Here is a 25,726-nt window from a genome sequence, read left to right as displayed (position 1 = left end):
CTCATGGTTAGATTTAGGCATGAGCTTTTGGTAGGTCTACTACAGAGGGCTGTGTCCATTTCAGTGCATAATATCAGGAGGCACATGATGTCAGTTTACCTCAGTACTGGTCATATTACCTTTGATCACCTGGTTCAGGTGGTGTGTGTGCCAGGTTTTTCCATTAATTTTTTCTTTTTATAATTAATAAGTGTCTTGTGAAGAGATACTTTGAGACTATATATGTATCTTACCCCTCCTCAAAATTTCACCCACTAATTTCAGCAAACATTGATGATTCTTGCCTGAATCAGTACTATGATGGTTGCTAAATTGTGATGTTTTACCTCCATCGTTCCTTCTACATTTGTTAGTTGGGTCTCCACTGTAAGGAAGAGCGTTCCCGTCTCCCCCTTTTTTGTTTGTTTAGTATTTACCCAGGTCCAAGGTAAGAATGTGCACTATTTCCACTGCTATCTAACGCTGAACTGGAGGTATTAGCCAGTGCAGTTAGACAGATGACGCCCAACCCTTTGCCTCCTAAATGTACCTGTCTCTGAACTCTGTACTTCCTGTAAGTCCTATACAGGATCCACGGCCTGCTCTGCTTGGTGACACTGTGCATACCCACACAGCTCTCCCTTACAAGAGTACGCAGTAACTCCAGTTTTGTCTTTTTTAATTTACATGTTGGACGGTTGTCTCATCACCCTTTGACAAACCAAACCCCAAAACTAACTGAAAAAATCATTCTGATTCGCTGTGTGGGCAACATATCACAGAAATGCAACAGTGGAAGTAGGAAACCCAATTAAGGCTGCTGAAAATCTTGTGTGGGAAGCAAATCCCTGGAGTTCTAAAAAAAAAACCATTTACACTAAAAAACTATATGGAAAAATATACCGTAAACATAGTCAAAAGAAATTACCTCACGTCACTGACAAAGCCAATTTCATCAGTAAGAGAAAGCAAACGACTCATCTGAAAACATAAGCAAAGGATATGAAAAGAATTCCTAGAAAATAAAATGACTCATCTGAAAACATAAGCAAAGGATATGAAGAGAATTCCTAGAAAATAAACTTGTCACATGTGGTGATGGCTACCTATTGGATAGTACAGAACAGTGATGATATTTAAAGCTATGGGGCTGGATGAGTGGAAGAGAGCCCAGGACTGGATTTTGGAGCCCTTGAACATTTAGAGTTCAGGTAGAAGAGGAGGAGATGACAAATGAGACAGCAAATGAGAGCCCAGTAAACTAGGAAGAAAACAAGGCAAGTGTAGTGTCAAGGAGGCCATGAGAAGGGGGCTGTCAACTGCATCAACTGATGCTGAGAAGTGGAGTAAGATGAGGACAGAGAAGTGACCACTGTGATTGGGAAGATGGAGTTGTTAGTCATCTAACAAAAGTCAGCTTTATTAGACCGGGGGCTCCTCCTTTGGAGCTGAAGAGACCATGGGAGGTGGAAAGTGGAGTCCTCTTGTGCAGACATCTCAAAGGCAACACATTCCAAACTGATCTAACTTCTCTGGCATCCTCCCCCACTCTCTTCTCTTCCTATATTCTGATCTACATTGGGGAGCCCACACTAGAAATCTGGGAGATGTTCTCAAATCCTGCCTTTCTCTCAGACCTCACAAGCTATTACTCACAACGTCATCCATTTCACCTGCGAAATACTTAATCTGTTTCCACTCCTCACCCACCCCCCGCCGCCACGTTACCCCCAAAGCTAGTTAAACTGTACACTTACTCTCCCTTTCCCGAACGCCTTTCCCAGGCATTCCTATGGAATTCAGTGCTCATTTCAGCCGCTGTTCTCACTACATTCATCCATTAACCAAACTGGTCTTTAAAGTATCAGTTTCTGTCGATCTCTCCAACTAAACCGTGAACTCTTTGAGGTCCAAGAGCTTGTCACACTCCATTTTGTATTCCCAGTACCTGGCACGTAACTTGATACATCATAAGGTGCTCAATCAACTGTGTGTTATTAAGAAAAGCCAAACAGGCTGCGGAGAGCAACGCTGCGAGAAGGGCGGCGGGCGTTTTCGCTTCCTTCGCGGTGGGATCACGCCTGGCGTCGGGCCGGAGGGGAGGCCCGCACTTTCTCCGAAGGAGCGGCGCGGGGACGGCAACGAGAGCAGGGCAAGAAACGAGAGGACAGCGCGGTCGACGGTGGAAGGCCGGGGTTCAGCGCCTAGACCGCTGCTGAAGTAAACGAACATCGCCACCTCCCCTTTTTCCCTGCCGGCCCTGCCCACCACGTGCTCACGCCCACTCACGTGAGCGTAACCCTGCTTGACCTGCCGCGGCGTCACATGACTAACTGCGGTCACGTGAGCACTGTTTTCGCCGGGCTCTGGCAGCGGCTTCCTCCCGGAGTTGCAGTCGCTGTCGTCTCTCGGTCTCCCGTTAGCCCGATGGAGGAGGAGGAGGAGGAAGTGAGGGCGCTGCTGCCCGGCGGCCCCGACGAGGCCGGCAGAGGCGCCCCCGTTACACCCCCTGCCCCCGGGGCGCTGCCGGCCCTCTGCGACCCCAGTCGCCTGGCGCACCGGCTTTTGGTGCTGTTGCTGATGTGCTTCCTTGGTTTCGGTGAGCCGGCTGGCCTGGTGGGGTGGGGTTGGGTTGATAATAAGGAATTCCCGACTTTCTCTCGGAGCTGCACTGAGCTCCTAGGTGCCACGTGGCCTCAGGGAAGCTTTTTGCTTCAGCTCCTGGGCTTCCCTTCTTTAACTTTCGCGACCCCATCCAAGCCTGTGGACATTGCTAGCTATTCAGCGTCCCGAAGGTGGGGGTCAGGGGACTGAGCTGGGCGAGTTTCGTCCCACTCCTTTGCTTCCAAGAAGTCCCAAAGGCTAGCAGCTTGGGCCCTGGGGCCACAGATACGAAGAAATTCCTAGATCGTTAGGGTTCCTCTCATGACACTATTTTTAATCCTTTTTTTTTTTAAAAAAATTTATTGGAGTGTAGTTGCTTTACAATGTTGTATTCGTTTCTGCCGTACAGAGAAGTGAAATCAGTTATACGTATGCATATATCCACTCTTTTTAAGATTTCCTTCCCGTTTAGGTCACGACAGATCATTGAGTAGAGTTCCCTGTGCTATACTGTAGGTTCTCATTAGTTATCTCTTTTATTCATAGTAGTGTATATGTGTCAATCCCAATCTCCCAGTTCGTCCCACTCCCCGCTTCCCCCCTTGGTAACCCTCTCATGACACTTTGTTCAGAAGGAATTCAGAAAGATTTAACTGGCCCCCTCCCCCCAAAGAAACCCCACACATACTTTAAAATTTTCGATTGAATAATTCGTTGGCAGTTATTTATATGTTTCTCGCCCTCTTTGGTAAAACGTATGAGTGTGTCTTGATAGCTTCAGTGAGTAGATGTGTACTTGTACTCCCGCTCTGCCAATGTGAAGCAGTCATAACTGGATTGGACTTGTGGTGTTTGGTTTCAGTCATGAAATTTGGTGACTCTGAAAGCAGTTTCTGGAGATAATTTTTAAAGTATCTCTCTATTATATTTTAGCAACTAATTTATTCAGCAATATTCTAATGTCAATATCAGTTTGGTATGAAAGTAGTAATGTGTTTTTCATGGGCTGGCTGGAATTGGTGGAATCAACAGATTTAGGAACATGATGGTGGATTGCTTTATGCTCCTGCTGGAATATATAAGTAGGCATGCAGGATGCTTTGGGCTTTAGTTTCTTTGCATCTCTTTTTGTTCCCCCTCTTCTCACTTTGTGGAAAGATGGTGCCCATTCATTAGCTTTAAAGCCTGAGATTGGTATCCCTGACAGTGATTAAAGCAGGAATCATAAATTGCTGAGTTGAGGAACAAAAAACAAGAACAACACGAAACACTTAAAATACCACGTACTTAAGCAATTTATTTTTAGTAAATTATGGTTACCTGGATGGGTTTCAGAAGCCAGAGTCATACCTTTCTAATGACAGTTTTCTTTCTTTTGAACTGGTGGCTTCTAATGTATACTTCTAGACGGAGTTGGTGAAGAAACGGAGGCAGCATTATCCTGTGCCTATAAAAAAATCTGTCGGTTTTATTACTGTAAAAATAACTCTGCGTGAATGTCCAACCTCTCTCCATTTCTCTTTCTTACCCTTCAAAAGACGTTATTATTATGTTTTAATTTAACCCTTTAGAATTCTTGTTTTATTTTTCTTCATTCCTGGCACTGTATTTGCTAAATTATTTGATCTTGGGTATGCTGTTTGTAGAATTAAGAGTTCTTGTTTTAAAAACAGGTTTAATCAGAATAGTTAAACTCCATTCCTCTGCTCTCAAGATAAGTGGTGGCTTTAGGTAACGTTACTAGGAAACTGCTGAGGATGTTTTTGAAATTTTTAGTGTATGTGTGTTTTGGTAGCTTTAAGGAAAATACAACTGTTTCATGAAGGCGCTAATAAAACAATAGACATACAAAACATGATGAAAGTAAGGTGGAAGAACAATTAGTTGTTGATTAACTTCTTAATCCAGGTTCCCAGTATTTGCTGTGTATGCAGGCTCATAATTTGTAAATAACTTGGCATGTTTTCTGTGGATTATTTGGCTGCAACTTAGAGAATATTGGTGGACAAGGAAGTGGTCTACAAAAGGTTCCAGTGTCAGTCTTCGAACCCCTAGTATAGACATTTAAAATCAGCATTTGAGTAGTAATTGCAGCTTGAAACTTTTATATGGAAAGTATTACTACTTAGAAGAAAATTGCTTTTTCTTTTTCTAGGCAGCTATTTTTGCTATGATAATCCTGCTGCCCTTCAGACTCAGGTTAAACGGGTAAGTTGACTTTTCACCTTTGTTTCTTTTGTTGGCTCTGGAACAGGTATACTGTTGAGGCATCATCAGCTCTCAGGTTGCCCGGTCTGAAACATTGTCTAATGAATCCATTTTAATATCCATTGTCACCAAATTTGTGTGGGCAAGGAGTATTCTTGAGTTGGAATGAATGGCCACAAAAAATTCATTCATAGCACTTGTGACTTGATATCGTTTCACATCTTAGATAAGTAATTGCTATTTCTACAGTATTGCCAAAAAGTATTTTGGCAGTTTTTTGTTTGCATTTCTCTCATTGTGTAATCATTGGAATGACAAATGATTTGGTAGGATGGCATTTTGCTTTCTTAAATATGTTTTTGTTGTTATTTCATTTTTAAAATGCGGCTACTGATTCCAGAGGATTGTCCATGTCAGTATTTTTAGTCTGGCTTTATAAAAATATATTTGACATTTACAGTTTCTTGTGTATTTAGATTTTTTTTTCCTTTGTAAGTTTTTTCACCTTTGGATAGGAAGAAATACATAGATTGGCCCTTCACATTCTAGAATGAGAGGGAAGGAAGATAGGAATTAGTGGAGGGGAGGGGAGGGATAAGCTAAGATGGCCCTTTTTCCTGTGGGTATAGAACCCCACAGCAGGTTGTACATGGTGAATAAAATGTAGAAGATACAGGCAGATGCAGACAGAAGTGGTCCCAGTAGTGAAAGAGCTGATTGATCCTGAACTCCATGAAGCCTCTGAAATGACTGCATACTCAGGAAGTTCCTCGGTGTGACCATTTTTCTGGGATAGCGGCCATAGATGTCATGAGAGTCTCAAAGCACTTAGCAACTGCAAATGATTAAGAAATGCCTGCCCTTCCAGAAAGAATGTTTTGATTTGTTAGTTGCTAAACTTAACTGGAAAAAAATAGTTTTGTTTTCTTTCCGTATAGGATATGCAGGTGAATACCACGAAATTCATGCTGCTGTATGCCTGGTATTCTTGGCCCAATGTAGTTTTGTGTTTCTTTGGTGGCTTTTTGGTAGACCGCGTATTTGGAATACGGTAAGCTTGGGAAAAATCTCACTTATGGGTAAATATGATTATTAAGAAAACACAGAACTAGATTAAGTATTTCTGGAAAGAACTGAATAAACTTGTGTATTGACTGTGATAATCTGCATTAGTTTTTGTGTGTGTGTGATTTTTATATCTCCGGAATTTTTAAAAAAAATAAATTTATTTATTTTTGTCTGCGTTGGGTCTTTGTTGCTGCGTGGGCTTTCTAGTTGTGGCCAGCGGGGGCTACTCTTCGTTGTGGTGTGTGGGCTTCTCATTGCGGTGGCTTCTCTTGTTGCTGAGCATGGGCTCTAAGCACGTGGGCTTCAGTAGTTGTGGCGCACGGGCTTAGTTGCTTCGGCATGTGGGATCTTCCCCGACCATCGATCAAACCCGCGTTCCCTGCATTTGCAGGTGGATTCTTAACGACTGCACCACCAGGGAAGCCCCTGGAATTGGCTTTTGAAACTTGGTTGGTATTTCAGTTAAGGTAAATGCTGCTCAGGGAATATGGTAGCTCAGTTATCTAAAGGTAAATTATGCCCTCACTTGGAATCAGCAAACCAGAGTCTGAATCCTTTTGCTGCCACTTACTCAACTTCCTAGCTCTTTTGAGCTGTTCCTAGCTTCCTGATCTTCAGTTTCCTCATTGATAAAATATGGATAGTACTTCCTGTCTTGCAAGGTGGTTATAAGGTTTGAGAGAGATGGAAGGACAGTATTTGGCACGTAGTTAGTGTTTACCTCTCCCAGCCCTAATGAGATTTTCTCTTTTGGCTTTCTTTAGGCATCAAACTTTTTGTGGCCACTCCTCTTAGCTGAGGAAGGCATACATTATAAGCTCTGTCAGTTTTCATCCTAATGATTGGTTGTGTGTGCGCTGTTAGTGGAGACTTTAGCAGGGAGGTAGTCTGGGAATATTTTCGGAAGGCAGAGGGCAAAATGACGAGGGGTTTTCCAACCATGTTTGGTGGAAAAGAATTGAAGAAACTATAGGTGTTTAAATTTGGGGACTAACTTTTAAACATTTTGAAGAGTGTATAAAGGAGGACTTAAATTTAATTTGCTTGGTCTAAAGGGGTAGAATAAGTTTGAAATTCAGGGAGCCAGATTCCACTTAGTATGATGGAAACTTTGCTTGATCAGGGTGACAGGTGGGGCTGCCTTGGGACCACAGTGAGTTTTCCAGTGCTAGAGAACATTCAGGAGACTCTGGTATGACCGTTTCACAAGGATCTTTGGAGGGATTTGAGTTTCAGAAGAATGGTTTACTCATATGATCTTTAAGAACTCTCCTGGTACTGGTATTTTATTACTCTGGGGAAACATTAATGAGCTATTCAGAGTGTGGGATACTAGAGTAGGCAGATTTATAAGTGTATTAGCATGGTGGCTATTTTTCCTTTTAAAGATAGTTTTTAGTTATCAAGAATTATAACCACTTAAAATTACTTAATCTAGGATTCCTTGGAGTCAATCCTAAACTCAATAAAAATTTTATAAAGAATGTCCATTTTTAAATGGGAACCCTGGGAACTTCTTGAAGATTATTTAATACGTTGTGTTTAAGATATGATAATGGCTTAAACAAGCATATGCCATCCCTAAAGCCTCTGGAATCTCCTTGGAAGTCAAGACTTCTGTAGGTCACCATGCAGCCTAGGAAGGCTGCTGACTTCAGAGGCCGACCCCTTTCTCTGGAGGGAATGCAGAGGGGTCAGAGAAACCCAAGAAGGACTCGGTGATATACTCTTCCTTCATTCTCTCTCTTTCTCTAACAGATGGGGCACCATTATTTTTAGTTGCTTTGTTTGCGTTGGACAGGTAAGAAAAGACAAAACGTTCATTGATTCATTGTGACAGTGACTCTTGAATTCTTGTCTCATTCCACCGGCAAAGATGTGTTTAGTGAATGCCTGACTTAATTAAGCAGGGCTCACAAATGCCCGTGTAACGTAATGCATAGTAATGCATTTTAAGCCTTGAGACAGATGAACCTTGATACTTAAATTTCACAGATTTACTAAGAAGGAATATTAAAATCATTGTAGAGGTTGTGTTTCATCATAAGTCACTTATTTCTCTTAGATTCCTTGAATTTACTTTTTCTTTGATCTTACGTTATATTCTACATTACAGGTTGTTTTTGCTCTGGGTGGAATATTTAATGCTTTTTGGCTGATGGAATTTGGAAGGTTTGTGTTTGGGTAAGTTATGCATGATTTCACTTGTCCTAACATATTACTGTTTTAGTGTTCATCTGTCAATTTATTAAAGATTTACAAAAAGATATATTATATCTTCTGGAGAATTACTTCAAATCCTTGAAATCTAGCTATATTTGTAAGATTGTTCAATGGTTGTCTTAATTTTCCCTTAAAGTAAGCAACAATTTTGAGGGGTCATAGTTAACTCTGTGTAGGGTTTGAATATTAAATAGTTTTCCAGAAATGATACTTTTCTCAAGTGTTTTGCTTTTCTGTAGTATTGAAGACTGTGATTTAAACCTCATTTAGAAAAGCATAGACCATCATTTTCTAGGTTGGTGATTAATGGACATTTTGCTGCTTCTTAGCGGGTATGTGTAGGTCCTTTTGAACCGTGTTGAAGAGGCTTGAAGGAGTAAATTACCAGAAGACAAACTGCTCTTAATGAATTTCAGTGTCTGTTCAGTAAGCCCATTCTGAGTTCAGCCTTGGGCTTCCTGCCCAGAGGGATGCAGATGACATAACTTACTCATGCTTTTTACAGGTACCAGCGACATGTAGACATAGGTGACACACCCCCAAAAGTGCTGTAAGTGAGAGAGAAGGAAATAAAAAGTATATAAACATATGAAAGGGATTCAGAGATGGAAGTGTGGTCAGAAATGGCCTCGTGGATGAAGTGGGCTTTGACATCAGTATAGGATTTGGATTAGTAGAAGAGGGGAGATATTTTTGGACGAGGACAGTGATGAGGAGGACTCAGTGTTAGGATGCAGGGGAGAGGAAGCTCCTACGTAAAGGTCAATGTGCAGAACTTACAGAAGGAGAATTAAAATCCGGGAAGTAGGAGAATGTCGACTATGGACGGTACTGGCCTGAAAAGTGTGAATTTTTGTGTTTTCACAAGTACGGACCGCTCTCCCCACATGAGCATTTTATATAGCATAGATGGTGATGTGGTAGCTGAAACTCCTTTTATTGCTGGTCGTGGTTGTCATTGCAGTGTATTAAATTACCCACACTGAGTATAAAACATCCCTTACCTTGTGGGCTTTGTGGGTCAGGAATTTGGACAGGGTACAGTGTGCACAGTGTGTCTGGAGCCTGAGCTGGGATGACTTGAAGGCTGGCACTGCTGGCTGGAGCACCTAAACAGGGCCTCTCTTGGCTTTCACATAGTGTGGCGAACTCAGGGTAGTTGGACTTCTTACAAGGTGGCTCAGGGTTCTAAGTGTGAATGTTTGAATGGAAAGGCAGATCTCACCTTTTATAACCCAGCCTTGGGATCACACAACCCTGCCTCCACCACATTCTACTGGTTGAAGCAATCACAAGCCCACTTAGATTCAGGGGACGGGACATAGACCCCACCTCTTGACGGGAGGGGTGTCAAAATTTTACACCTGCTGCTTTGTTAACTGGCGTATTTCTTTAAAAACTGTGACTTTTCTTTCCTTATTCTAGGATTGGTGGGGAGTCCTTAGCAGTTGCCCAGAATACATATGCTGTGAGTTGGTTTAAAGGCAAAGAATTAAACTTGGTGTTTGGACTCCAGCTTAGCATGGCTAGAATTGTAAGTATGACACAGATAATGAAGCCAAATGGGAAGCAAAAGATTGAATGTTGTTGTTATCTCTTAAAGATTACAGGGTGAAATGTGTTTGTGTATAAGTTAGGTATTGATTTTTTATATATTTTTCTAGACCATAGTATACCATTTACCTGACCTTTTTAAAAAATATATATATATTTATTTATTTATTTTTGGCTGTGTTGGGTCTTCATTTCTGTGCGAGGGCTTTCTCTAGTTGTAGCAAGCGGGCACTACTCTTCATTGCAGCGCGCGGGCCTCTCACTATCGCGGCCTCCCTTGTTGGGGAGCACAGGCTCCGGACGCGTAGGCTCAGCGTCCATGGCTCACAGGCGCAGTCGCTCCGCGGCATGTGGGATCTTCCCGGACCAGGGCTTGAACCCGAGTCTCCTGCATTGGCAGGCAGATTCTCAACCACTGTGCCACCAGGGAAACCCCCATTTACCTGACTTTAATTAAGGCATTTCTAACCTTATTTCACTTAGGAAACAGTCTAAAATGGCTAATTGAGCATTTGTTAGTTCAGAGAACCTGAGCATGGGGATGGATCGTATAGATTTTGTTGTCTAATTTCTTTACCCATTTTCGGCGTTCCTGCAATGGAAGTCTTTACATATGGTCATCCAGGTTCTGCTCGCACATTTCTAGCGATTAGAAGCTCGCTGTGTGATGGGACAGCTCATCTACTGCAATTAACTCTGTGAAGCTCAGTCTCCCGTAGAGATGAGATCTGCCTGTACAAGTAGCTTTTAGTGATTGTTCCGACTTTTGCCCTCTAGTGAGTTTATTTTCTCTGCTGTGCAGCAGCACTTTGCTTATGAAGACAACTCTGAAGGTCTTGGTCAGACATGCTCATTTCCTGTGCTTGTCTAAGCCATGTGGCATGGGTTTCAGCTCCCTGACCATGGTGCTCCCGCCTCTCTGGACTTCATCACAGGTGGCCAGTACTCCTCAGCAGCATTTGGAACCTGGAAGTGATCGTGGTGTTTCATGATAGGGGATCTGGTAGAGGGTACGCAGGGGAACAACATTATGCTATTATAAATGCAACCTGGAAGGTGTTTTGGCCATCCCAAACCCTGTTAGGTTTTTTCCTTCATGAGCTCCTGTGAATAGAGGTTTTTAAAAAGATCCTTGCCATTAAAAATCAAGGTTTTAAAGACTGTAAGTGGCATGAAAATGCTTGGAACATAGTCTTGAGGGAAGAAATCCAATACAAAAAAACCCAGTACAAATGAAATATTTTAATGTAATAGTTCATCTTATGAAATATATAACACGTACATATGTCATACATATATAACATTTCTATATTTTTGTACATGTAGGCTCTTTCTAATTTTCCAGTATTATAAATAGAGCTGTTGTGCAACACTCCAGAACTTGTCTGCATCTCTGATTATTTCCTGAGGCTAGCTTGCTAGGAATGGAATTATCACTGAGTCAGAGGGTTTGTTAGGGTTTTTTAAGACTGTTGAGACATATTTCCACGTTTTCCTCTCAGAGATGTTTACATCTCCATCTGTGAGATATGAGAGGATCCTTTTTATTGTAGCTTTGATAGTACTTTAAAAAAGTCATTTTGGGCTTCCCTGGTGGCGCAGTGGTTGAGAGTCCGCCTGCTGATGCAGGGGACACGGGTTCGTGCCCCGGTCCGGGAAGATCCCACATGCCGTGGAGCGGCTGGGCCCGTGAGCCATGGCCGCTGAGCCTGCGCGTCCGCAGCCTGTGCTCCGCAGCAGGAGAGGCCACAACAGTGAGAGGCCCGCGTACCGCAAAAAAAAAAAAAAAAGTCATTTTATCAATTTGATAGGAAACACCTAAACATTATTTTAATTTGTAATTCTTTGATAACTAGTGTGGTTTTCCACATTTTCTAAATTTTATCCATAAGGACATTCCTGGTACTTCCTTATGTATCTTGTGCAAGTCAAGACATGTCTGTGGCAGCTGGTGGATCTCATCGTCTAATAACTTCTAAAAGAAGGAAATAGGAGCAGTTGAGCAAGACTCATTCTCAGTGACGCCATTGTGGTTACTAACGATCTTCACGTTCTTTTCTGTGTGGTCACAAACTAGTTATAATCCATTCAACTGCGTCCCCAGGAGCCCTAAGTTTCTAGAACGGAATCTCAGGGGCTTCTAGGATGTGGGGTGGAGGTTATGGGAATGGTGGGGGGGCCTGAGGAGGAGGTGGCAGGAGCCAGATCTCAGGCAGCCACCTCTCCGTCAGCCAGGGTGGCTCGGCTCTGATCTGGTTGGTGTATTGAGGGTCCTTGTGAGAGGCACGCAGGAGACCAAAGGACTCCATTACAGAGTTGCTGGGGTAGATGGAGGTTCAGTCTTTTTTGTGCTTCTCTTGGCCCTGCACATACTCAGAATGATCATAGAGGTTTTGGCTTTACCTTGCCGTGATTTTTTTGTCGGCTGAACTGTGAGTTTGTCTGATTTTAGACCCTTGGACTGTTATCATTCAGGCAGTGGACTTTTCACTTTTCTTATTATTCCTGTCTTAGCTGGAGGTTGGAAGTCCAGCACTCTTTTGATTTTCCTCTGTAATTTGTTACTTTTAAAAACTCCTTATTTCAACAAATATTTATTGAGTACTTGCTAAGCCAGGTCATGTTAGGCATTTTAGAATTAAAGGGTTATTGAGACAATATGTCTTTGAGGGGCTTGTATTTTTGCTGATGTTGAGGAACGTTTCCAGCAGTTCTCCATTTATAACCTTATTCAGAGGAGCATCTGAATAATGCCACTGGCTAACATTTTGTGAGAAATAGCCACATGCGATTTGCTGCTGTATTTGCTGTGGGAACGTGGTTGAGGACATGTTTATTTCTCAGTCCCCTTATCAGTAGCGTTAGCACAGTTGACACTCCCCTTTCCTTGATTTCTTCTCTTGGCTTCTAGGACTCCACAGTCTCATAGTTTTCCTCTTGCCCTTCTGTCTGCTCCTTCTACCTCTTTTGCTGGTTCCACCTCAGTCTTCTCAACCTGTAAATGTGGGTTTGGTCATTGGACACCCTCTCATTTCTTTTGACGCTCACTTCCTTGGTAATCTTATCTAGTTTTGAAGTTTTAAATAGTGTGTCTTTGCTCCTGAAGTTATATCGTCCAGGCCTTTCCGCTGAATTCCACACCCGTATTTGCAGCTTCCTCCTTGACATTTCCACTTGGATGTCTAGTAGGCACATCAAACTCAACACAGCCAAAGCCCAGCTCTTAATGTTTCACCTACTGTCCTCCAAACCAGCTCATGCTGAAGTTTTCTCATCTTCAGTTATGAGCAACTCTGTTCTTCCAGGTGCTCAGGCAAAAACTTTGATGTCACCCTGAACCACTCCTTACCCCCATCCCTAACCCCACACTCTCCACGTATTTTCCATTGGCAAATCCTGTTAGCTCTACCACCGGAATATGTCCGTATTCCGACCACTTCCCACTGTGCCCACTGCCAGTCTCCCCAGTCCAAGACCTATCGTTTCTGTTCTGCATTATTGCAGCCGCCCCCAGCCGATGTCCTTGCTTCTGCACCGTCCTCACTTACAGTCTGCTTTGGATATAGCAGCCAGAGTGAGTCTCTTAAAACGTAAGGGATTGTGCCACTTCTCTGCTCAGAACCCCAATGGCTTCCCATCTCACGCAGAGTAAAAGCCAGAAGTTCTTATTACCAATAGCTCGCTTTCCCATCAGTTCCTCTCGGGGACCTCGTCTCATCCTCTCCCTTCTTCGTTGACACTATTCTAGTCTCTACGCTCCTTGCCTTGAGCATGCCGGGCAGTCTCCCTCTCGGGGCCTGTGCCCTGGCTATTCCTTCTGCCTGGAGTGCTGTGCTGTTCTTCCGGGTAGCCTCCCAGCTTCCTTCAAGTTCTTAACCCAGAGTCACATTCTCAGCAAGGTCTCTACCCCTTTTTATTCTCTTTGTATGCTTTATTTTTATTTATTTATTTTTTGCGGTACGCGGGCCTCTCACTGTTGTGGCCTCTCCCGTTGCGGAGCACAGGCTCTGGACGCGCAGGCTCAGCGGCCGTGGCTCACGGGCCTAGCCGCTCCGCGGCATGTGGGATCTTCCCGGACCGGGGCACGAACCCGTGTCCCCTGCATCGGCAGGCGGACTCTCAACCACTGCGCCACCAGGGAAGCCCCTATGCTTTATCTTTTTTCCTTATTTTTTAGAAGCACTCATTGCTGTTTCATATACTGTGTATTTTACCTTTTCTACCCCACTAAAATGGGGTTGCTCTCTATGAGAGCTGGAAATTTTTCTGTTCTTTATTTTATTCCCGGTAACTAGAACAGTGACAGGCATGTAATCAGGGTTCAATAACTGCTAAATGAAAGAATAAATGGATGAGGGTAGTACTATTACTGTCTTCTAAAGGACGATCAGAAGATGAGTTTTTTTTTTCAGATGTCAAGATCAGGAAAAACTGTGCTTTTTATGAGCCAAAGTTTATTTTTGTCTTGGGTACCCTGTGAACTTTATAACTTGTGTTTCATTTTTGTTTAGGCTACTAGGAAGATCTAGATGTACTGTGCTGTTTTGAATGCTAGCATTTTCTATAAATTGGCATTTTTGTGTGGTAATCTTATCTGTGGCTTTATCCTAGGTTGTTAGCTCTTTCCTTGTAGTGTTTTTTTAAAAAATTATCTGTTGTTTAATCTGAACCCTATTAAACCTATTTCTCTAAGCTAACTGACATCCTTTTTTTCTGAGCAAGACAGATAGAAATGAAAATTATGTTGATTTTTTTTTTTTCCTTTTCTTTCAGGGAAGTACAGTAAACATGAACCTCATGGGATGGCTGTATTCTAAGGTTGAAGCTTCGTTGGGTTCTGCTGGTCACACAACCCTTGGGGTCACACTTATTATCGGTTAGTGAATCCTGAAGTCCCACCTTTTATCCGTCCTGAAAGCTTGTCATAGGAAATGGTGTGACAGGGAGGAAAGAACACAGGAATTGGGCTTAGACCACTTGGTTATAGTTTTTCCTGTACAGTTCACTAGTTCTTGGACCTAATTAGACACAGTGAACATATTGGCAATCATTCACCCCATTTGTATTTTTATTTCCACTTTCTTAAAATAACGATCTTGTACCACCACGTGTGTTCAGGTTTTTTTTTTTTTTTTCCCTAAATAAGGATAGATTTTTAAAAATATTTATTTATTTTATTCTTGGCCGCATCGGGTCTTAGTTGTGGTGCGTGGGCTTCTCTCTAGTTGTGGTGGGCTCCAGAGCGTGCAAGCTCAGTAGTTGTGGCACATGGGCTCTCTAGTCATGGCACGTGGGTTCCAGAGCGCGTGGGCTCTGTAGTGTGGCACATGGGCTCCAGAGTGTGTGGGCTCTTTAGTTGTGACGCACGGGCTCGGTAGTTGCTGCGCACGGGCTTAGTTGCCCTGCCAGGGATTGAACCTGAGTCCCTTGCATTGGAAAGTGGATTCTTAACCAGTGGACCACCAGGGAAGTCCCTGTGCTTCGGTTTTGTTGTGATGAGCAAATGAGAGTGTATGTGAGAACCCTGAAAACAGTCAGGGAGTTTGTACCTCTAAGGTGTTCATTAATAGGCTGTGGCAGAAGGGAGGATTGTTTCCTTTTGATCAAATTCATTTCATGCTCTTATGGAGCTTAGATTTTATAGAAGTCAGAGGTGATAGGATGTGATGGGAAATCCACCAAGTTGGGAGTCGGGAGTCTAGGTTCTGGTCCTGGCTCATTTTGGACAGGAAGTTAACCTCTGTGTCTCTTCTCTGTAAAACTGTTTTCTTCTCTGTAAAACTGTGGGTGTTGGACTAAAACTGTATAGGCTCCTTCTGACCCTAAGTTCTGTTAGCTAAAGCTGGGTTCTGCTGGTTGCTGGGTGGGTCACTGAGAAGCGCATGATGCTCTCTGGGTTCACCACCTGTGCTTCTTCTCTGAGCAGTGAATTTGTCTAACTGAGCCCCACAGGATGTGGAGAGCTGCTTGCAGAGCCCTAGGGAGACCTGTGGGTGCTGGGTTGAAGGTTCTGTGCCGTCTTTTATTCCTTGTATTCCTTGGTACAGGCTCATAAAGGGAGGACAGTGAGAGGTAATCCTAGATGGGCAACTTGTGTCTAGAGACCCCTTCTTTCTCCCCCTCCCTATTAAATCCTTTGCCACTTATAACCTCTTTCTTACTTTCAGATTCTCTTCAGTATTCCTTCCAGTTCTCTCCACAGTGGAGAATTTGAGAATTTTAGAGAATTTCAGAGCCAGAAAAGATCTGTGCCATCAGATCAAAGCCTCTGATTTTACACTTGGGAAAATTGAAGCCCAGAGAGGTTAAATTCCTTGCCCAAGATCAATCAGCTTGTTACTGCCAGACGTAGAACCCACGTCTACCGACTCTTTGCCGTTTTTCATATTATGTCAGCCAATTAAAGATGTCATTTACTTTACTAAGCTGCTTTTTATTAAAAATTTTGAGAAGTGTACACTTTATTCACTGTTTATCCTGATTCACTGTAATGATACGACGTCAGCATTAGTGAGTAATGCTGGATACCTGAAGGAGAGTGAGCGGGCTGTGCTGTGGGAGGATTGGGGCCCTTGGGGCTGCCACAGGGTAGGAGCAAGAGTCAGACTTGGGAAGGAATCAGAGGGAACATGAGGTGATCACAGAATCAGACTTTGCTTTTGCGGTTTGTTTCCCCTGGCATCCATCAATAATTGGTGCTTAGACTGAATTAAGAAATTAGGACTAATTTGCTAGCTGGTCATCAGCTTTCTTCAGTCTATATTCTGATTATAAGACTAGACTAGTTTGTTCTAGTCTTTCCCCTCTAATCTCCAACCTTCTACCGGGAAATAATATACAATAGTAATAGCGACTGCTGTTCGTTGAGTTCTTCCCAATGCACTTCCTTTCCTTCTGTCCTGATTTAGTAATTGTAGGCTTTTCATATATGTGTCTAGATGCCATCCCTTTAAGTTGCTAAGTAGTTTGCTGTTAATGTAATGTGCTACCTTTTAGGAACCTTCGTTTTGGTTCTCTTTTAAAAATCTCTCTTTTTTTTTTATTATAGGGGGTATAACATGTATTCTTTCACTAGTCTGTGCCTTGGCCCTTGCGTACTTGGATCAGAGAGCAGAACGAATCCTTCATAAAGAACAAGGAAAAACAGGTTAGTCTAAATGCAAGAAAAAGTTAGGCTTTTAGGAATTATGGCCTTTTTGAGATAATTTACAATGAGGTAAATTCCTAATGTAGTGTTGTAAACCCAGTGAGGCTTAATACTTGTTTATTAAATCTTTTTTTTTCCACTTTAAAATTTTTTTAAATTTTATATGGGCATATAGTTTATTTAAATCTTTTATTTCCTAATCTATTTCCACTTGTCTAAATTTTTGGATACTTTTTTTTTCCCCCTCAAGCGGTTTTGGCAGAATTTACATTCTTGATTGTACTTTGTATATTTGCAAAGTGATGAGTGTTTCTGGAAGAAAGAAAGAAGGTAGATGCTAATCTTAGGTTTTGCATTTTCTGTTGTCTTTTTAGAGTATCCGAGAAACTATGTTCTAGTGATTTACTGAGAAAAATATTTTTTCACTGAATTGCAAAGGTTAATCACATGATAAAAGAAAAATAATCTTGACTTAGAAATGCAAAATTACACTGACAGCATCTTCCCTTTCTTCTGTAAGGTGAAGTTATCAAGTTAACTGATGTGAAGGACTTCTCCTTCCCCCTGTGGCTCATATTCATCATCTGTGTCGGCTATTATGTTGCTGTGTTCCCTTTCATTGGACTTGGGAAGTGAGTCTTCTCTAGCATTCCGTTTTTGTTGGCTAAATTATAATGAGAATTCAGTCACATAAATGTAATATTTTTAGGTATAAATTTTGCTTCTCTGTTACGGTTTATATTTTCACAGGAATTGTTTTACATCCTGGGACACAACTGATTTTCTTAGCTTAAGGTTTAGTGTTGCTTTAATACTTGTATGAGGTTTTTGAAGAAATACCTGAAACAGTTTTTGATACATAATGTTGATTTACTTTAATGCTTGATTTTGGATTTGTATTCTTTTTTCATTTCCTCTTTATTTCTTTGTTAGGAAGCCTCTTATTGAGAATGGAGACAGTGCGTTAGCTCGTAGTGACAGGGCATATCTCCATTTGTTAGGACTGCGTTTCTGCAGACTCAAATTCAGGGTTTAAATCAAATTCTTCTTCGCTTTATCTTCTACCTTCTCTCCGTTTTCACGGGCAGCTACTTAAACAGAGCAGTGTGTGAGTGTGAGTGTGTTTGTTGAGATGCATCTCTGTAATTATAACCTTTAAATTCAGGCTGTCATTTTACAGTTTGAGACAAGAACCTTATGCATTATTTAGCAAAGAACCCATCCAGTATTGCTTTTAAGGAAAAGAAGCCATCTTAATTCCTTGTAGTAATACATTTGGGTTTCTGAAAATTTGTGTGTATTGTTTGCTGTACACATAAAAGAGGAAAGAATAGGTATTGATATATTTTATTTAGTTGGTGAAGTACTTACGTAAATACTAAACCTTTAGCCAGTTGCTTGAAGATGGATACCAAATAAGGTGGGAAAACAGTATAAAGAAGGGAAAGTTGACTAAACTTATTTTTATTCAGTTTTATTTTGCCTTTATTTTTAAAAAACAGAATAGTTCTTTCTAAAGTTTCTGTTTTTTGTCCTCTCTCTTTTTATTTTAGAGTTTTCTTTACAGAGAAATTTGGATTTTCCTCCCAGGCAGCGAGTGCTATTAACAGGTATTCCATTAATTCTGTAAGTGCTTACTGTGTGCTTATTGTGGGTCTTTAATTATAACCCGATGTTATAAGAGACAGAAAAGACGTATGTGAACTAACATCTACAGTGTGAAACAAAGTCTGTCTTGGGTCTTGATCCTGAATGGCCATCTTTGCATTAAGGGAAAACCAAAGAAGTCTTGGACCACTGTTTATATCTTTATATTTCTATTTACTGCTGACCATTTTAGAAGGATGTTAAATTAAATGAGCTAGGGTTTGCTTTACCTAATCATTGTAGGATTTAGGACTTTGTGGATTTTTAATTTTTTTTTCCTGTGATATATTATTAAATATCTTTTATATTTTCTGGGCAGTATTGTATATGTAATATCAGCTCCCATGTCCCCAATATTTGGGCTTCTGGTGGATAAAACAGGAAAGAACATCATCTGGGTTCTGTGTGCAGTGGTGACCGCTCTTGCTTCCCACATGATGCTGGCCTTCACTCTGTGGAACCCTTGGATTGCTATGGTAAAGTCGCTGTGAACAGCTGGGGGGCTCAGGGCTTCAGGGAGGACTCTGTACAGCACGTATCAGAAGCCAACGTTCAGCTCTTCTGATAGTACTGCTTGTGACAGTGGGAAAAACAATGACAATTTCAGTTTCTACAGAATAGCTATTTTTAAAGTATATAAATACTAATCATTAATGCATAAGACGTTTTTGATTTCATTTGGCCTATATAATAGTACCCTCAGTGCTGCTATAGAATTTGAAATAAAATAGTCTTATAAAAGCCCAATGCTTACTAGTTCCATTTATTTTTCAGTACTTCATTAAAAGAAGTCATTCCATCATAGGTGGCAAAAATATCTGTCAACCCAGTATCCATGATTTTGCGTTCTTTTGTCTTTGACTTTTAGTAGGTCAAAAAGTAATAATGAATTCATCAAGTTTTTTTAATTGTTCTTCAGAATGTCATTTTTAAGACCATAGGCCCAAGTGCTGGCATTTCTTACCTGTTAATAAAAGAATATCTTGAACATATATATTTGTGCACTTCGTTAGAATTCTCTAGGACAGACTCCTAGAAGTAGAAATGCTAGAGCAGAGGCTTTGCACAGTTAACATTTTGATAGATACTGTGAAACCTCTCCTCTAATAACTTTCTACCCATTTATAGCTTTACCAATAATACATGAATGTGTTTGTTTTTTAGTATCCTTGCCATTGTTAGACGTTGGCATTATTTTAATTGTTCCCAATCTGATAAATGATCTTATTTTGACTTAAATCATAAGGTTTCTTCTTTAATTGAAGAAAAAGTTAGCAGTAGGTGATGTTTATCAAGCAGTGGTTGTTGTTGGTCCTCTGCTTGGCTCTCCAGTTGGGTGGTGATGACCCAGAAGTAAGATAATGGACTGTTGGCATCATGTTACCTTGATTGCTTAATTTGTAATTGTTAATGAATACTGGGAAATTAGCTTGCCTGAAACATTGGTAAAGACATTTTGCAAATTAGCTTTATTTTCTTGTTTGGTCTTTGACTGCACCCTGGGCCCAGCCAGTTATGTATTCATATTATATGAAATGGTTAAGACAGTGTTATGTGTATCTTGTCCCTAGAGGGATACTGTTAGAGAGGCCCAAGACCATTTTGTGTTGAATATGAGTTTTTAGCCTAATTATTTTGCAACACAATTTGCATGGATATTCATATATTAGTTATTATGTCACTCTTGCTAATCTGCATCGAAAGAAAATCACCTTTTGGTAAATATAAGACTTCTTTACCCTTTTCCGTATTGATTTCAATAGTGTCTCCTGGGACTCTCCTACTCATTGCTTGCCTGTGCATTGTGGCCAATGGTGGCGTTTGTAGTTCCCGAACATCAACTGGGAACTGCATATGGCTTGTAAGTGTTTGCACTGTGGATCATATAATTTCTCTCTCTGCTGTATCAATTTAATTATCTTATAAAACTCCAGGTCTCCTGAATCTAGTCGTCTTCAGGCTTTTGGGACAGCTCTGAACCTGCAAATAACCAGACAATCAGTTAATCTATTTGTATTATTATTGTGGCCAAAAAAATGCTCTGAGCCTCCAGCAAGAGAGCTGGAGATAAGCTACCCCATGAGAGGTCATTGCTGACGTAACCATCCCACCGCCTGTTTATCTGAGGGCCTCTCAGTGAGAAGTTGAGTTCCAATCTCTAGCACAGAAGGCCGAACAGGGAAACCACATCTCTGGTTGGTATTCACTTAGCCATTGGATTCATTCCACAAGAAGGCGTTGAGTTCAGACTGTACTTGCTAAGGCAAACTCCCTTGCCTTTGAGCCTAAAGTTAAGTAGTGGAAACAGTCATGGGATTAAAGAAACAAATCTAATCAGGTCATTCCTGGTTGAAAACCCTCTTAACACTGATAGTATGTGGTTTATAGATACTAATATTTATAGTGAATTGGTACTCTGTGTGTGAAGACTTTAGAATTGAAATGTTTGTTTTTTTTTAATTTCTTAAATTGTAGCATGCAGTCCATTCAGAATCTTGGGTTGGCAGTCATTTCCATCATTGCTGGCATGATATTGGATACTTGGGGATATCTGTTTTTAGAAGTTTTCTTCATTGCCTGTGTTTCTTGTAAGTGCGCCACCTGGCAACATTTAGTTTCTTTTAATATGCAGCAGAATGTTCTCATTTATACTTTTAGGTTTTTGTTGTTATTGTTCTTTTTTCCCCTTTTTTAAACCAAATCCCTAAGATGTATCATTCAGATTTGCCTAATTCTTAGCCTGTGCATCAGTTTCTCAGCTGGTGACTTTTTAGTTTTCTGAAGAGTCACAGGAATTTTTCAGGAGATTCCTGTTCTTAAAGGCAGGAATGGAATCTGCTCTATATTCTGTTTTAAATATTTGTGTTTTTTTTTAATGGTAAATGTCATGTTATGTATTTTTAATTATAATAGAAAAAAGAATGTAGTATGGATACATGTTACAATATCAGTGAACATTAAAAACATCCTTAGTGAAAAAAGCCATACAGAACAGGCCACCCAGATCCCATACTCATCTTGTCTGTTTCATAAATATTTATGGTTGTTAAAAAACACTTTCCTCTTTAGAGTGGAACCATTTGAAGGGTCTTGAGTATGTCCCTGGTGTGAATGTGTGGACATTAGTGTGGCTTAGGTGTGAGCGCTCATTGTTTATTCATTAGTCTGTTTTGAATTGGTTTTATTCTTAGTCCTGTAATTTAATTTTTACCTGTAATGATTCACTGGTTAAAAATAGGAAGCATTAGGAAACTGCCGAAAACTACAAAAATAAATCAGTATTTTTCCACTGTGTTCTCCTTACACATCAATTGTGTTCATCTGAAAAAAAATGTTCACATAACATATCAGATGTCTTTCATGCTTCGATAAATTGTGTTTAAAATGGCAAGCCCGAGTAATGATTTTATCTGACTTCGTTTTCATTTACAGGAATAAAGACTGTCTATACTTGAGGTGTGGTATTTGCAGATGATTGTTTATGAATAATAGCCTGAATGCATTTTATTATCTCATAATTTTAGAAATTAGCACATCAAATTTTAAAAATATATTCTTAAATAGTGGGCCATATACGAATTCATAGTACTAGGTTGTGAAAGTGTTTTTGTCTATTTTTGATGCTGCAACGTGTGGTTTAATCTCAGTCAACGGTTCCTTATAAATTTGGTTCTCAAACCAAACACCACTCCATTTAAAAAGGTTTTTGTTGAGGTATTAAAGTAAGTTAAGTGTGCCACACTTGTTAAAGTGAAAAGCCAAGTACCTGACTTTCTGAGGCCTTTACTGGTCTGGGTTTCTGGGAGTTTAATGACCACATTTTAATATTTGGTTAATTTGTAAAATGAACATGGTGTTTTCAGACCTAACACCCCCAAAGGATTACTTCTCTTTGGCTCTCTGTAAAAATATAAACAGTCTAGCAGCTGGCAGGGTTTTGGGAAAGTGCTGGGAACTACCAGCATTACAAAGGGGGAGGAAAGAGAAATGATCTGTGGGTGGGTTGGCCCCTTCTCCTGGGGGCAGAGGGGTCTCAGTTTCTCTTTTTCTGTCCCTGCCATCCCTGGGCTCAGGTTTTAAAAATATATTTCTCATGGAGAAAATGGTGTGTAACTTAGTGCTTTTTGGAAAATAATGTGAAGAGTGTTTTCATTTTTAAATGCTAGTTAATAAAGATTTGATTTTCTAAGCTTTACTTTGTAATTATGATTACATAGGAATCATTGGGAAAAAGTACATGTTTTTAAGGACCTTATGTTTTTTTCATTTCCAGTCTCACTTTTATCTGTGCTCTTACTCTACTTGGTGAATCGTGCCCAAGGTAAGTAGAAGTTCAGGTATTTTCTTCTTAAACCACAGTGGATCATCATTTTTTTTAATTTAATTTAATTTAATTTATTTTATTTTTGGCTGCATTGGGTCTTTGCTGCTGCATGCAGGCTTTCTCTAGTTGCGGCGAGCGGGGGCTACTCTTTGTTGCGGTGTGCGGGCTTCTCATTGTGGTGGCTTCTCTTGTTGTGGAGCATGGACTCTTGGTGTGTGGGCTTCAGTAGTTGCAGCACACAGGCTCAGTAGCTGTGACTCACGGGCTCTAGAGTGCAGGCTCAGTAGATGTGGCACACGGGCGTAGTTGCCCCGTGGCATGTGGGATCTTCCTGGACCAAGGCTCAAACCTGTGTCCCCTGCATTGGCAGGCAGATTCTTAACCTCTGCGCCACCAGGGAAGCCCACAGTGGATCATCTTGTGGGGCTCCTGGATTGTCTCCATCCAGGAGAGGCTTTATTTCATGTAATAACATTCTGTTCATAGTGATGAAACACATTTTACTTCATAGCATATAATTATGTATTTTGGACCTTCCCATATATTAAAATCATTGTCATGTTCTTTCTGGCCAGTTCAATTTAAGTTTTGTAATATAAAATTTTAGATGTTCTTTTTATATTAGCAGAAGGTCATATTTGTATGACTTCTAAAAAAATAACCTAAAGCCCTTCCTATGTTATTGTCTTATATTTTTAAAAAATGAGAAGTAAACATATTTATAGCTGCAGTTTGCATTTTAAGGTTGAAAGTGTTTAATATAGAATGAGAAATTATAGATTTTTTTCATTTGCTAATATCTACTACATTTATTTTTGCTTTTTTTGTTATGTATAAGATTTTGATATTACCTTTATTAATTTTTCTAAACTGGCTTGGCCCTAAGGGTTGTCATGTATTTAGAAGAATGAATACATATGCTGTTTAAATAATTTTAGGTCATTTACTTTAATGCCTCTTAATTTTCACTATTATTGAATATTGATACAGTGTCCCAAAGAACAAAACCTTGAGCAATACCTAAGTCCAAAATTTTTAAAAAAATGCTAACATTAAGGAGTGATTATTTGTATCATATAATGATTCTTAAGAAACATTTTTTCCCCCTTGGGAAGTTTCCAGGAGATAAACTATTTCTTTCTCACCTTCCATAGCCTCTTCTGTTACTTAAAGGCATTTGTATGTGTGTGTGTACACATGTGCATGTTTGAATTTTACTTACGATAGTTGTGTTGAAAAGATTCAATGCTTATTTGTATTTTAGGTGGGAACCTAAATTATTCTGCAAGACAAAGGGAAGAAATAAAACTTTCTCATGCAGAGTAAGTATTGAAAGAAAGAAAATTTGTCTTTATTATGAAAATCTTAAAACAGTAGCATTTTATTTCAAGATATTGGGTTTAGACATTTAAGAAATTAGTCTTTTTCTTAAGTTTTGAGAGCCAACAATTATCTCCGGAACTATTGTAACATAATTTTTCTTTGTGTTAGAGAAATTTTTAAGGGAGGATATCAAAGGTTAAAATGAAGGGGATAAAGAACAAATTGGGCTTTAACTTGCCTTCTGACAGGAGAGAGAGAGAGACCTGCAGTATTTGTAATTTATTGGAGGAAAGGTCTTTGTCCTGACTTCCTGTGCTGGGCTCACCCTTCCATTCTTTCTCGTATTTTCTTTTTCTTAACTAGTTGAGATAATCTTTTATTTTCTCCTCGTACTAACATGCCATTTTGTGTTCTCTGACTCACTTGGAACAGATTAAAGTGTCTAGTGTGGGGTTTAAGTTAAATTAATTTTTTCCATGAGTGCATGCTAAAGCATAGTAGTGATTCTATTTCTTTCGTTATTTCTAGTGTTTTAGACCTTGTATTTTTTATGATTTAAAAAATTTATTTGTAAATATATACCACCTGACTGTAAGTTTTATGAATTTTGAGTAGGTTAAAATATGGTAGAACAAGGCTGTGTTTCCTGGGGCTTGATTCTTGGACATCTCAAATTCCCTTTTCACATAGTAATTCTACTATAAACAAATGTTGTTAAAATCATGTTTAAGAAGGATTTGTGAAGTCAGAGATACTCAACATGCCATGTGTTAAGTAAACAAAAGGTAAAAATGCAAATACAATATCCCAATTTTATTCAAGAAAAAGTATGTAGGTATGTATATTTCTTAAATCCATTACTTATATATAATAGAAAAAATGCTGAAAGAAAAATCCCCAATATTAACAATTCCATTTGAATGGTAGGGTTAGAAGAGTTTATTTTTTTCTTGGCGTTTCTATATTTTCCAAATTTTCTAAGTCGATCCTCTATTACTTTTATGATCAAGAGGAATGAAAAGATTATCCAGCAAAATGTGTAACTTAATATTTGGCACTGCATGTTTTATAGTGGTTATGATTTTCATTTTGTAATAATGGGGTTTCATGGTATTTTCCCTCCCTTTTTTGATAATGTATTGCATTGTGTTTTGCAGGTGAGAAGTTTAAATGACCGTGTCATGCGAATGGGCTGCACACATCATTGGTTTGAAAACCTCCATTTTGTTTTTTCTTTTAATTTAGAGTTTAGTCGTTAGGAAAAATAATGGTCTGGAGAATTATTATATTTATATTTTGAATATATCTATTTTAAAGTATAGCTGTGAGGACTATTTTAGCCTGTGTCTTTTGTATTGCTGAAGAATTCTGCTTTGGAATAGGCTCATCAATGATGAAGTTTAGAAAATTGCATCTGGTACATGCAGGTGATTTTGAGTAAGGACAGTAAATAATGGAAATCTTTGGATCTTGTATTGAGATAATTTTCACAAAGTGTATCTTAGGGATATGGCCTTTAATCTTAAAGCAAAAAAAAAGTTTTGGGGGATTAGAAAGGATATTTTATATAGAATAAACAATGGCATTTTAATAGGCATTCCCTTTTGTAATGGGGAATATTTGAAAGGTATTTTTATGAAGTCTCATTT

General features: G+C 39.9%; 1 protein-coding gene across 5 annotated transcripts; it reads left to right on the top strand.

Moving 5' to 3' along the window:
* Positions 1-2,330: 2,330 nt before the first annotated feature.
* On the top strand, positions 2,331-25,726 carry MFSD1 (major facilitator superfamily domain containing 1). Of its 5 annotated transcripts, XM_060011214.1 has the most exons (16): positions 2,331-2,578; positions 4,739-4,791; positions 5,730-5,842; positions 7,618-7,660; positions 7,976-8,043; positions 9,508-9,616; positions 14,410-14,512; positions 16,685-16,783; positions 17,304-17,415; positions 18,337-18,393; positions 18,750-18,906; positions 20,194-20,291; positions 20,906-21,018; positions 22,704-22,751; positions 24,019-24,076; positions 25,235-25,726. In XM_060011214.1, the coding sequence occupies exons 1-16, from the start codon at positions 2,407-2,409 to the stop codon at positions 25,236-25,238; spliced, it is 1,407 nt and encodes a 468-aa protein (XP_059867197.1). In that variant the 5' UTR covers positions 2,331-2,406; the 3' UTR covers positions 25,239-25,726. The 5 variants fall into 5 exon arrangements, with proteins under 5 accessions (XP_059867197.1, XP_059867199.1, XP_059867198.1 ...); XM_060011216.1 differs by lacking the exon at positions 20,906-21,018; XM_060011215.1 differs by lacking the exon at positions 25,235-25,726 and having other exon boundaries at positions 24,019-24,080.

This window comes from Delphinus delphis, chromosome 4 (genome assembly GCF_949987515.2).
Source record: "Delphinus delphis chromosome 4, mDelDel1.2, whole genome shotgun sequence".
Taxonomy (NCBI): Eukaryota; Metazoa; Chordata; class Mammalia; order Artiodactyla; family Delphinidae; genus Delphinus; species Delphinus delphis.
Note: the sequence above shows the minus strand (reverse complement) of the source record. Positions and strands in the feature narration are given on the sequence as shown.